The sequence below is a fragment of the Myotis yumanensis genome, unplaced genomic scaffold (genome assembly GCF_028538775.1).
Source record: "Myotis yumanensis isolate MYYU_CA2020_CCGP unplaced genomic scaffold, mMyoYum1.0.hap1 SCAF_13, whole genome shotgun sequence".
Lineage (NCBI taxonomy): Eukaryota > Metazoa > Chordata > Mammalia > Chiroptera > Vespertilionidae > Myotis > Myotis yumanensis.
The window spans coordinates 3,988,344-4,001,972 of NW_027223764.1; the positions used below are offsets into that span (position 1 = coordinate 3,988,344).

The window sequence follows — 13,629 nt, forward strand, 5'->3', positions numbered from 1 at the left end:
TGAGAGTCAGGTGCCCTTTATCCTTCAGGGCAAAGCCCTGTGGCTCCGAGCCAGTGACAGGTGGTGGGTGGGACCCCTGACCCGCCTGGTGAAGTGGAGGGTGGAGGACCCTCTCGGAAGCTTGGTCTATCCCACAGGCTGTGGTGCCTAGAAGTGGGCCATTCAGGGACATTGAGAAGGTTTCCCAGCAAAACCCCCTGTGCTCCCATGGGACCGAGAGAGGAACCCGGTTCAAACCCCCGTCGGTTTGCACAGAAAATGGGGATGGGACAGGGTGGCTCTGGAGCCTGGGGGCTTGGGATGGGATCTCAGGGTACTGCTTACACACGGTGTGGTTGGGGGAACGCCTTTGACCTCTTCAAGGGTCTAGATGTACCTGGGAGCAGATGGGAGGCACAGAGGAGGGGCCTGGAGGAGGACAGCCTGTATGTGAGAGCCGGGCTTGCGGGGCAGGTGAGGCTGGTGCAGGAAGGAGGATCCTGGGTAACCCGGCTTCAGGCGGGGCAGGGATGGACGGTGCCTTCTCCGAAATGCCCCCCATAGGAGGAATGCATGCAGGTGACCGTTTGGGACAAGGCCACTTGAGGTGCCTACAGGACAGCCAAGTGGAGATGGAGATGGGGAGGGAGCAGTCAGCGCTGGTCGGGAGCCCACGGGGTCTTGATGGGCGGCCGGCCCAGTTGGGCCAGTTTATCTCGCGAGATTGGGTGGGAGGTGGAACTGTGGGAAGCGTGGGCTTAGGAGGAGGGACATGGGCGCTGGGCTGGTTGCGGAGTCGGTGAGGAGGACAGGGGCTGGCTGGTCCAGGTACGCACCCCTCCACCCTCCGGTGCGTTACCGACTCCTTGGCTCCCTGGGGTGAGAGGGACTTTTATAAAGTAGCAACCGGCCTCCACCCCTTGCTGGCTTCTCGCTGCTCTTGGTGAATCTGCTCCCTTTCAGCCTGTGCTGTGCCGACCAAAGGTGACATCTGCCACCACTGACCTGGAGGACGCGTCAGGGATGTTTTTGTGCATTTGCACTTGTTCCAATGTAAGCACATTTGGAAGCTTTGCAAAGCCTGCGAGTTGTATTCCAACGGCTCTGCCTCCCGACCGCCTCCTGACACAGGTGGCGGTGCAGGTGCGGGCTGACGCACTCCGCTCCTGTGATCCGTTATTCGTACACACGCTTTATTCCGGGTGCCGTGGTCTGTCTGCGGTTTTCATTGGTGAGAACTGGGGTGATTGTTTAATTGCTTTTTGAAAGTAGCGGGGGCTTAGTTTTGGGAGCTCTTCCAAAGGGGCCTCATCTCATCTCCGGTGCTCGTCAGCAGTGGGAGGAGGAGGGGAGTACCTGGGGAGTAAAGGCGAGGGCGCTGCCCATGGCCACGATGGGGCTGTTCTGTCCTCACAGTAACTGTATAGAAGGAATGACACAGTGTATGACCAAACTCCGAACACGGGGGGAAGCTTTGAAGATGTTTCCCGCTTAAATACGGGTTTCCGTTGAGCTGTAAGAGCGACCCGCTCTCTCCCACGCACATTCTCACCTGCTTCATATGTTTCCTTAGGTCCGAGGGAGGATGGACGCGGCCTGCGAGGTGAAGCACAGAGTGGTGGCCAGCCCCGTGGGGCAGCTCCGGATCTCCGGGTGCGAGCAGGGCCTGCACGGGATCAGCCTGCTGGGCGGGACGCCGCCGGCCGCTGGGTGAGTGACGCCCGCGGGACACCCTCTGGGTGGTGGCTCAGCGACAGAAGGAACCGGCGTGGTTCCTGCTTGGTTTCCCTGGGCCACGGGTAGTGGGAGCCACGGGCACAGTCACAGAAATTAGCCCAAGTGGGCGTCGGCGTCCTTCATTTCCGGCTCCCGTGCTGGACGCCCTAGAAGCCCCCCTCTGATGAAGCCCAGGGACATACCCTGGTCAGCAGCTCCCAGGGGTTTGGTGAGAGGCGTTGCTTGATTGTGACCATTGAAGGCTGACTCTTCAGGCGCGAGGTGGGATTTCTCTGGAAACTGGGTGAAACAGGTGCCTGCTCAATCTTGGCGTTTAAATTGGGGCCCGTCTTCCCAGGTCAGTGGGCCAGGTGAGCTTCACACCAGCCTCCTGGACTGGCCCAGTCGGGAGCGCCTTGGCCTCTCAGTGCAGCTGGGGAGGAGGCAGGAACCCCCTTTGCAGCGTGAGGTCAGGGCTGCCCTCGCTTGGTGAGCCATCTCCACTCTGTTTCTCTGACTGCAGGAGTGTAAACATGGAGAGCCGTCCTCAGTGCTCCGCTCTGAGATGTAACATCGGATTTCCTCCGTCATTGATTGTGGAGGCGGGTTAAAGTGGCGGTTCTCGTTATTTCTGCCAGGAGAGGAAAAACCATCCACTTGCAAGCCCGGTGTTTGTCAACTGGCTAATAAACACAATGCCAGGGACATTAGATAAAGAAAATACATAAGCAACATAAAAATCGACTCTAATGGGCCCTGTCAGAGGCCGCCATAATGAGCACCCGGCCGTCATAAATACCGCTTCTCGCCTGCTCTGTCGAGCTTTTCCTGTCGAGCCGCCTGTTACAATCGATAGACTTTCTGAAGACAGAACTAGGCACCCCTTTGAGCCATGTGCTCCTCCACTCCCGACAGCCAGCTGGCGGCGTGTTGGGAAAATCACAGGCACCAAGTAATTTCTAGGGGGAAATGCCATTGTGTCTTCTAGCGTGTTCGGTTGTGCTGAATTTGTTTGTTTGAAAACCACTCTTTAAAGTAAATTTGGGGATGAAGGAAAAAAAAGAAAGCGTTGTAAGACATGTTGAGCTGAATGCTCGTTATGCACCACAGAATAGGACGGATCTTGAGTTTCTGTGAATCAAGCTCAGATTAGGTTCAGCCGTGGGACATGGGCCTCCAATCCTGGCTTCAGTAGGTGCAGCTGTGGCTCGGGCAGCTCACAGGAGGGGGGGCGGGGGGCAGGCTCTGCGCCTCTGGACAGTGGGCCCTGTCCCGGTGCTGCAGGCCAGCCTCGGACCACCTGCCACTCACTCCGGGCAACAGCAGGGAAGAGGAACACCGCCCGCCTTCCTCTCCAGAGGGTCAGCTGATGTTTTCCCTTGTCTCATTGGCTAGAACGTCACGTGATCACTCCTCGCTGGAAGGCCTGCTGGGTTGTCCTGTATTGGCTAGCATTAGGGTTTCTGCGTGTAAGGAAGAACTGGGAAAGAGGTTTTTGGGGGACACCCAGAAGCCTGGTTTGTATAAATCTACACAGACATACATATAGATGGTTAATTTTGGGAGGGACATGAAGAGTTAAAAAATAGCATGAAAATCTGTATGCATACTCAGAATTAACAATAAAAATTACATAGTAAAATCCTTGGATTTTTTAAGTGTACAGCGAGTTTATATAGTGCTGTACAACCCTGTACCCACCACCCCAGTCAAGACAGGAAACACTCCCAGAGGCTCCCTGTGCTCCCTTTTATCCAGTCCCCCTCCGTGGCGTCCAGTGTTGTGATTTATGGCCCAGGGACTCGTATGACTGGTTCTTAAGCTTCGTATAAAGTTGTCTTCCGTGCGGCTCAGCAGTGAGTTGAGGTTCTCCGGGGTCTGCGTGTCGTGAGTAGCTCGTTCTCTGTCATTGCTGGGGGTTTGCTGTGGAGGACCCCGCAGCTTGTTTGTCTAATCTGTTAGCGTTTGCGTCCAATGTTCGGCTGCTGTGAGTAAAACTGCTGTGAATATCCGGGCCCCTGCCTCTGGTGGGACACGTGTTTTCATTTCTCTTGAGTAAATGACTAGGTGTGGAATTTCTGGATTGCCTGGCAAATGTGTTTACCCTCATGAGAGATTGCTAGAACTTTCCCCAAAGTCAGACCTTTTACGTTCCCCCAGGGGCGAGTGAGGGGCAGGGTGGTGTCCTCTCTCCCCGGCCCTTGGTGTTAGTTCTTAACGTTTTAGGCTCCAGGGGGTAAGGAGTGGGATCTCATGGTTTCACTTTGCACTTGCCTGATGACCTAATCTAAACCCCTTATCCACCATGTCTGCCTTTTCACTGTGAGGGGTCTGCCAGCCCTGTGCCCATTTTTAATTGGTGTCATCTTGTTTTTTATTGATTTGTTCTGGTTACAGGTTGTTTATCAAATACATGTATAGTGATGATTTCCTCACAGGTGGGGCTTGTGTTTTATTTCCTAGTAGTCTTTTAATGGGTAGAAGTTTTGTCTCTAAGAAATCTTGCCTGATGTAATTTCACCAATACATTTTCCTATAAACTCTTTTAAAAGCTTTATCAGCTCTGATGGGGGGAAGTTGAGGTTGTGGAGGGATTGAGCAAAAACATAAATAAAAGAGAGAACTCATGGACATGGCCAACAGTGTGGTGATTTTGGGGTGGAGGTGGAAGAGGGCATGAGAGGATAAATGGTGATGGAAAAAATAAAATAAACAATTTTTAAAAGCTTTATCATTTTAACCTTTTATTTGGGTACATGAGCTATATCTCAAATTACTTTGTTCTGAGGTACTCAGTTGACTTCTTCCACATCGTTATTTAGTTGTTTCAGCATTATTTGTTGGAAACAACAACTTTCCTTTTCCCTTGAATCGTCTTGGTGCCTTTGACAAAAATCAATTGACCACACACGTGAGGGTCAGAGGGGTCCGGACGGTTTTGTACAGGTGCTCACTTCATCTGTTCTACGTCAGAATCGTGTTGACTTGATGCTTTGAATGAAGGTAATGGGAGTCCTCCAACTTTATTTTAGGGGGAAAAAAGATTGTTTTGGCTTTTAGGTGTCTTGATTTTCCATATTACCTTTACAATCAAGGTTTCAATTTCTTAAAAAAGGAAAGTATATTGGTATTTTGCTTGGGACCTCATTGAGTCTATATCAGTTTGGGGCGGGTTGACATCTTTTTAATTTTGAAGCTAATGACTGTAGTTTATCTCTGCATTTGTTTAGTTTCTCTTTCGTTTTTCTCAGCAGTTGTGTGGTGTCCAGCTTAGAGATCCTGCCTTGTCTTTATAAATCTGATTTCTGAATGATCGATGGTATTCAAAATTCTTTTAAAACTTTACTTTTATTGCTGCTGGGATGTAACAATTGACTTTTGTATGTTGATCTTATATTCTACCGCCTTACTAAATTCACTTATTAGTTCTAGGAATTGCTTCCCCGGTTCCCTAAGATTTTCTTTATAGAGAATCACGATGCCTTTTATTTCTGCTTTTTCATTGCCCTGGCTAGAACCTCAAGCTGTGGCTAAATTCACCTTTGATGCCATCTGGGTTGTGTGTGTGTGTGTGTGTGTGTGTGGAAAGGCTTCTGACCGCCTGATAGAACTGGGTGCTGCCCCCCTCCCCCCCCCCCCCCCGAGGGGACCTTCCCAACCTCACTTGGCTTTGGGCAGGTAGAGCCGATGCACCCCAAGGCCATGTCCTCCAGCCCTGCTGATGACGGTGGCGCAGGGACTGAGTATCCTTGTTCTCCAGTTCGTACGTGTGACTCCTGTTCCCACCTTAGCCATCTGACTGCACAGGTGGGCAAAAGTAGGTTTACAGATGTGAGTATGGAAAACAGTTTATTTTTTATTATTACTTATCAATTATTGTATTTTCCATACGAACAACTGTAAACCTCCTTTAGCCCTACCCTGTATATACAGCTTCATACAGTGGTTTCTTTTTCTTTTTCTTTCTTTTTTTTGTATAAATTACTCTCCTTTCCTTCCCTAGAAATATTTGAGTGAAGAATATCGGTTTGGAAAGCGGTGTAACAGTCTCAATTTTATAACTTCCTGTCAACATCAAGTTCCCATTAACAACGTCATGTCCAGGAGTGGCTGGCTGCTTGCCAGAGCCAGGCTGCTTTCTCCGCCTCGTCACCAGGAGGCCACACGGCTTTGACCTTGTCATGGTCCTGCAATGTCTAAAATCGAAGGAGAAGGGCCGTGGAATGTTTATTTCTCTAGTGCTCTCTTGGGACTGTAGTTTCCCATTAAGTTGATTACAGTATCTGATGGCTTGAGAGATGGCCTGTCCCGCCCTGGGCACACCTACGGTGCGGACAGAGCAGTAGGAATTTTGGAGCCAGGAAGCCGGAACGAAGGGCACATGCTTTATCTCTCAGGGTCAGAGGCTTACCTTCGTTGTTTATTTTTTCCATGTAAACCACCTTAGGAGAATACAGGAATGCACCACTGGAAGATTGTAACCTCGCCACTGTAAACCTTTTTCGTAGTTTGGAAGACTTGAAATTGCAGGCAGCCTGTTGTCTACTTTCTAGTCATAGGCGGTGGCTGCTCATTTGCCCCACCTGTTGCTCAGACTCAAGGAGATTGGGCCTGACCCTCCTCCAGGACGTGGGTGGCTGGCCGGCTGGACGGACCTGGTCACCAGTGGACGGGTGCACCTGGACCCTCTGGGACTCCATGTCACTGCAGGGGAAAGGGGTCTTCCGCCTCATTGGGTGCCCTGGCGGGTTTCCCCTCAGATGTTCCAAAGGAATCGCCCAGTGAGAGAGGGAAGGTCCGTGAGTCTCCTGGGGGGAGGGCAGACTCCTGCAGTCGCGTGAACTCTGTCGGTTAAACGGGCAGGGACGACGGTTTCCTCGTGCTTTTGTTCTCTCCTGTCATCTTCCCATCCGCCACGTGGACCATCAGGGCCGTGAGCACGCCCAGAGCCTGCGTGACCCCCGACAGCCCGGCTCTGCCCCTGCCAGGACCCGTGTGCAGGGCATTCCCGCTCCAGGCGGTTCCTGAGGGCCCACGTGTCCTCAGGAGCTTCCCGGGAACCTCGCAGATTCGTTCTCTCCGGCAGATCGGGATGTTTTGGTACAGACACTCGCCGCGCTTTGTTATAATTGATCTTTTCAGGAGGAGAGGGATCCTGAAGCACAAACACTCGAAGCTCCTGTGACAATAACACCCACACCCGCTGGGGGACTGTCCCCCGCAGCGGCCGGGCTGGTCTCACTGCTGCTCTCAGCGGCTCGAAGTAACGATTGGTGGTGTATGTTCTTAAAAAATGTAATTATTTTACTTTACAGAGTGTTCCTTAAGGAGGTCTCTTGAGTCAAATAAGCATGTTTTTGTAGGAAAATCTTGCCAAGCTCTCTGGCTTTATGGAAATCGTCTGTTTTTTAAAACAAGGGCTTGAATGCCAGGAGCCTGGGACCCATGTTCTTGCGGCCCCCCCGCCCCCCCCCCCCCCCGGGCTCCTGGCTCCCAATCCCTGAGGTGTCACAGTCCCAGGCCCCCGCCGCGTTCTGAGTGAAGGGTAAGGTCTCCGTGCCCAGGCTCCTCCCTGACTTCTGGTGTCGATGACTCAGTTGTGCAAATGCTTCGCTTGGAACATGAACAGCAGTTCCCTTGGAAGCCAGACGATGGCCTTGTTTCTCGGGCTGAGGGCCAAAGAGACAACGCGGGAAGCCAGGATGCTTCCTGGAAGAGGCCCTCGTTCCCGGGATGGGAAGGGCCGGGGGCTCCCGGCACCGCGAGGGGGCCTGCAGGGTGGTTGGTGCAGCCCCAGGTCTCTGCTGTCGCCTGGTAGTAAAATAAAGGGAGCAGCGTGTGTGCCCCGGGTGGCCTCCGTGTTAATAACGCGGGTCATCCACACTGCCTGTGGCTGCAGGAAACAGCCCACGATAAGCCCGCCTCTGGTTGTTTGGCCCATTGGTCCTGCACCTACAGGAGAGAACTGTGTAGCCATGGAGGGCGTCGTGCCACAACTCGGCGTGAAGTTACGTGGTTTCCTACAAAAAAAAAGTCTGCGTGCATGGTCGCACAGCTCCTGGCCTCTTCTCTGGAATGAGGGCTCCTCAGCAGCTACTTCACTGCTTCCCTGTTTCCCTGGGGGGAGGGGGGGTCCGGGCCTAAGCTGGCAGGCGGACATCCCCTGAGGGGTCCTGGACTGCGAGAAGGCACAGGCTAGGCTGAGGGACCCCCCAACCCCCGCTTCCAGTATACAAATTCTCGTGCACTGGGCCTCTAGTAATTTTATAACACTATCCACCAGTCATTTGCCAAATAACAGTTCACGGAGCTATATGCAAAACTTCCAAGTATTTATATTTCCATAGTATATTATCAAAATCCACATTAGTTAATACAGTGCTTAAAAGAGTAGACAATCTGTTAAATATTACTAGTAAAAGCTCTGGTATATAGTTTTTCCAAATTCGAATTTTCACTTAAAAGCTCAGATTGCATCATCTCTTCTTGGCAACAAATATAGACGCCCCTCGACTTAGGTGGGGTTACTGTAAACGAGATGCTCTACGTGAAAACACATGAACACACTGAAGCCACCGAACGTCGGAGCCCAGCCGGCAGCCTCTGCGGGATGCACATCGCCCTCGCACCATTTACAGTCGGAAAGTCATGCGAGCTGCCATAAGTTGGGGACCATCAGCTATTCTCTTGAAATGGAGGCTCACTTTGTTCACTTTTGAGAAAACTTGCACCAAAAACTCAAGTCTGAGCCAACAGAGGGCCGGTCAGATCATTTCTCGGCAGTAACATGGTTCCCACGAAGACAGCAGCTACTTCAGCAGGCAGCTCCATCCTCAGTGCTCGTGCAGGAGAAAGCAGCCTATTTGGGATCACGGCAGAAGAACCCTGGGCACATGTTGAAAAAGAGGTACTCAGGCCCGACCGCTGTGGCTCAGTGGTTGAGTGTTGACCATGAACCAGGAGGTCATGATTTGATTCCTGGGTCAGGGCACATGCCCAGGTTGTGGGCTCGATCCCCAGTAGGGGGCATGCAGGAGGCAGCCGATCAATGATTCTCTCTCATCATTGATGTGTTTAGCTCTCCCTTTTCTTTCCTTTCTGAAATACATATGTGTGCGTGTATACATATATATATACCTATATATATTATATATATTATTATATATTATATATATTTATATATATAGGTATATATATGTATACACACACACTCTCTCTCTCTCTCTCTGAGTGGCCAGATTATTATGACCAACCCATTAGTACAATGAAGTGAATTAGTTATGCAAATAATAATAGTAATAAAACCCTGAGAGTATTTGCTTAGGAAGTTTTCAATATTCAGTATTTTTGGAAGTGTCAATGAAGTACTGATGGGGTGGTCATAATCTGGCCGGTTATAATAATTTGGCCACTCAGTGTGTGTGTGTGTGTGTGTGTGTGTGTGTGTATGGAGAGAGGAGAGAGAGAGGGGTACTCAGGGTCCAGACATTATACAATTAGCAATGTTTACTGCTTCGACAGCCATTCTTAAAGGATACCTGCCCCGCCGTGAACGTGTCCGGGTGAAGAGCGCAGTGACCGCTGGTATGGTTTGTTTCCACAGCCCTGATCCATGGTCAAGGGCAGCAGTTTCCCCGGGACCTCAGCACCATCTGCAGAAATGTCAACACTGTGACAAAGGCCAACAAGGCCTCAGTATTATTCGGGAGCTCGTCTGACCTCACTGGTCACCTGGATGGTGTCGCAGAATGCGGTGCTGTGAGAAGGTCCCACCCAGGGCGTGGGATTTGTTCTTGGGACAGATGATGGAGCAGCCGTGAGCCCACACAGGCCTAGTAATGTGGACCCCTCCCACCTAAAGGTTTACCTTGGCCTGCTGTCTTGTTCTTACTTGGAAACACATCTTTTCTATACAAAATAAATTTAATATGAAATACGGTTCACTTCATAGTTTAATTGCTTCTAGCACATTTGGTAAACTGACATATATCTGTATAAATTTTCCCCTGAAAATGACCTGGAACCCATATATTTCTACATGCATTGAAAACTTGTGTTTGAGATTTTGATTCATTAGATAGCTAACTCAGCATTTATTTAAATTTTAACAAAGCGACCGGATCCAGTGTGAGCAACTTTTTCTCTCTATTTTGTGAATCTATATCAGAGACAAATAAGACTATTTCTGTGTTGCAATGAATAGTTTCTGCCCATGGAATTGCTGGCAGAGGCGAGAAAGTAGGAATCTTATTTTTGTGGATCTAGCCAAGAAAAAGAACGTAAACTTAGAAAAGTGTGTCATTTACCATTCACAGTCCAATGAAAAAACTCAGGGGCTGGAAATTTTCCATAAAAATTGTAGTATCAGCATTTAAGACCCAGCAAGAAGGGTATACGAGCATTTAAGGATTCCTAGCCCCAGCCACTGGCACTCGGAATGCTGTGAACCTTGTCCCAGCAAGCACAGTCTTGACTTGATTAGAAAAGAGGTCCCCTTGTGAGGATTGTGTTGGTGCAGGGTGTGCACTTTAACAGGTTCGGAGAGGGGGTCCTGCCTCACTTCTGCCGGCTGAGGGAAGCAGGGTGCACATCTGCAGGGTGCTTGGCTCAGACAAGAGGGGCGTGCAGTCAGAAAGTGTCTGAAAACAATGGTGGTTGGAAGGGTTGTTTGGGAATGAGGTACAAGTTGGCCAAACTGTGACTTCTATGGGTGGGTATTCAGAGACGCCAGTAGGGGCGGCCGGGTGGCTTCTTTGTCGAGTGGATGTGTCCGATGTTTGGGGTAGGGACAGTCTTCCTAGCAGAACTCTTGCTGTGCAAGGTTGTGGCAAAGGAGAAGGAAGCCAGCCAGAGCCAGAGGACTCCTGGTGGAGGGGATGGAGCCCACAGTCTGTGGAGACAGAGTGGGTGAACTTATAGAAAACATGGTACAGGAAGAGAGGTGCACAGAGCGGGTGCCAGAGGTGGGCAGAGGCCCCTCCCACACCCTCAGAATGCTAACAAGCAGAACCACACAAAGTGGAGCAGGCACACAACCAGGTCACCAGATGGGAGAGGAAACACGCTGGGGGGAGGGACACCACAGCGCTCAGGACACGGGTCGAGTCTGAACGTGACTGGCCTCAGTGTGAAGAATAATTAGCCCCAGACGAACGGAGACTCTAGTTCTGGCTTTAGGAGCAGAACCCCAAAAGATCAAACTTTTCATGTGGCCTACCTGCATTTCATAACAAAAAGCTAAACAATGTTTATTAAAAACACACACACACACACACGTATCCAACAGTCAACCAGGCAAAATTCACACATACAGCATCCAACTGAGATTTATCAGAGAGGCATAAAAGGAGGAAAAGATGAGCCACAGTGAGGGGGAAGATCAATCAAAACCAGCCCCAAACTGACACAGATGTTAAAATCAGCACACGAGGATATTAAAAGACAGTACAACTGTATTCCACATGTCAAAAAGGTAAGTGGAGAAGTGTGAGCTATAAAAATGACAGATGGCACTGGTGGAGATCAGAATTGTAATGTCTGAGAAGACAAATGCACTGGTTCGAACTAACAGCGGATTAGAGTGCAGATGAAAAGGGTAGTGAGCTTGAGAACACAACAGAAACTATCTGAACTCAAGGAAAATAACAATTTTTAATATCCCGAAATATTTGAGAACTTTGGGGTAACTTAAAGCAGCCAAGTATGTGTGTAATTGGAGGTTCTGAGGACAGGCCTGAGGAAGAAGAAAAAGATTTTAAAAACTATGGTCAAACATCTTTTAAATTTGATAAAAACTATAAACCCACTAAACCAAACTCAATGAAACCCAAGTCCAAGAAACATGAACAGACCTACACAAAAGCATGAAACAGTCAAGTTGTTCAAAACCAATGATAAAGAAAATCTTAAAAACAGCCAAGGGCAGGGGGTTGCAATATACTAAGAAAATTAAGGACGACAGCTGATTTTTGATAAAAAACAATGCAAGTCAGGGGACAGTGGAACAAGACCTTTTATATAAAAAATACTGTCACCTTAAAATCTTAAGCACAGCAAAAAAAACCCCAAAACCTTTCTAATATTAAGCTAACTTTTAAGATGGCAAGATCTAGAAGACCTTATCACAATAGACCCCCATCACAGTAAACCTTAAAGCCCGCCAGGTAGATGGAAAATGACTCCAAAGGAAAGGGAGGATGTTCAGAAACGAACTCGCCCGCACAACTGGTGGGAAAGCCAAATGGAGCAGCCACTGTGGAAAAGCCTTTGGCAATTTGTGATGGTGTGAAGCATCCGCTGACGATGTGACCCACGTGGTGAAAGAAAAACCTTTACAACTAGTGGCCTTATTTGTCACAGCCCCAACAGGGAAACGCACAATGTCCGACAGATGGATGACAGACTGTGTGCGCACACAGTGGACAGCTGACCTGTGCAACCACACACGTAGGCTGGAGGAGCTCGGACCCACCACAACTCCATTTGAAAAGGTATAAAACTTTATGGAAAGGATGGAATCACAGACAGTCCTTCATGATATTTCAGAAAATTCAAACCAACGTATAACAACATCATAGGAACAAGAATTGAGAGCAGGGAGCGGGAGGAGGGGTTACAAGGTTGTAAGAGGGGGTGATGGAAATATTGTTTTGATTGTGGTCTTACATGTGTCAAATTTTATTAAGTGCATACTTTCCATGCGTGCACCTATGTCATTTGTCTCTCTAAAATTCTGTTTTCTGAAAAAAGAAATAGCTTACCAAGTGTGCCCCCTGTGGCCCAACAAGTAGCCACATTTGGGGAAAAAAACCCTCGCTTGCCATTCCCAGTTTCATTCTTTGCCTCTGTTTTATACAATGAAATATCATTTCCCACAAATGGTGATGGCTGAAATAAAAAAGACATTACCGAGCGGTGGGGAGTACGTGCGGAAACGGGACCCTCACACATGCTGGCAGGAACGTAAAGCGGTGCAGCTGCTTTGGGAAACTGTTAGGAGGGTCCTCAAGATGATACACACGGAACTCCCATGGGACCCTGCAATTCCCCTCCCAGGTATGCAACCAAAAGACATGAAAACACATGTCCACACAAAACACTGCACAAAACAGCATTCGCAGCAGCATGGTTCACAAGAGCCAAAGACAGTCCAGGGGCGCAGCGGCCCATGAGGAGACAGAGCAGCATGGTCTGTGCTCACGATGGAAGCTGTTCACAGGAATGAGTCCTGCTCCACGCTGCTCCACCCTGCTCCACCCTGCTCCACCCTGCCCCACCCTGCTCCATGCTGCCCCACCCTGCTCCACCCTGCCCCACCCTTCTCCACCCTTCCCCACCCCGCTCCACACGGCCCCACCCTGCTCCACCCTGCCCCACCCTGCCCCACCCTGCCCCACCCGGAACCCTCCATGCCGGAGGCCGGTCCATCCTTGCTGCCTGACGCAGTCGCTGCAGGAAAGAGGCATCTGCACAGCATGTGTTTCAGTGGACCTGGCGTATGTAGCATACTGTTTTTAATATCTGGTAACCCTGACCCTGACGTGGAGGAGTCGACCTCTTCTCTCACCTCTTTGATGCTAGGGTCCAATCCCAGCAGGTCCAGGGGTCCCCAAAGGTTTGGACGGAGTCGGCGAAGAAGGAATGACACGAAGACAGCCTTCAGTTGGTCAGCAGCCTCGTCAGGACCTATAGCCAGGATCTCCAGCCAAAGTTCTGGTCGGAGTTCTGGTCAGGAACTGATGAGGATCTGACGTTTATTGTCTTATTACATCCGTATTTATACCAGCCGATTCCAATCCCGTCAATTTCTATTACAAGGGTTAAGGTGTTTCTCATCTCCATTCCAGGGAGTAAAGACCATGTAGCTTAATTACCCGCCTGGCACTTAATTAAGGGGTTGTATCCCCTCCCTAACCTCAGGGAAAGATCCCCACC

The 13,629-nt window shown here is 49.9% G+C and overlaps 1 protein-coding gene across 1 annotated transcript in view; it reads left to right on the plus strand.

Annotated features, from left to right (window-relative positions):
- The window catches only part of MGMT (O-6-methylguanine-DNA methyltransferase), a 157,859-nt gene that overhangs the window by 33,113 nt on the left and 111,117 nt on the right, over window positions 1-13,629 (plus strand). Inside the window, exon 2 of the mRNA XM_070431783.1 lies at window positions 1,553-1,689. Coding sequence (XP_070287884.1) covers window positions 1,553-1,689 — 137 coding nt within the window. The remainder of the gene's footprint in view (window positions 1-1,552; window positions 1,690-13,629) is intronic.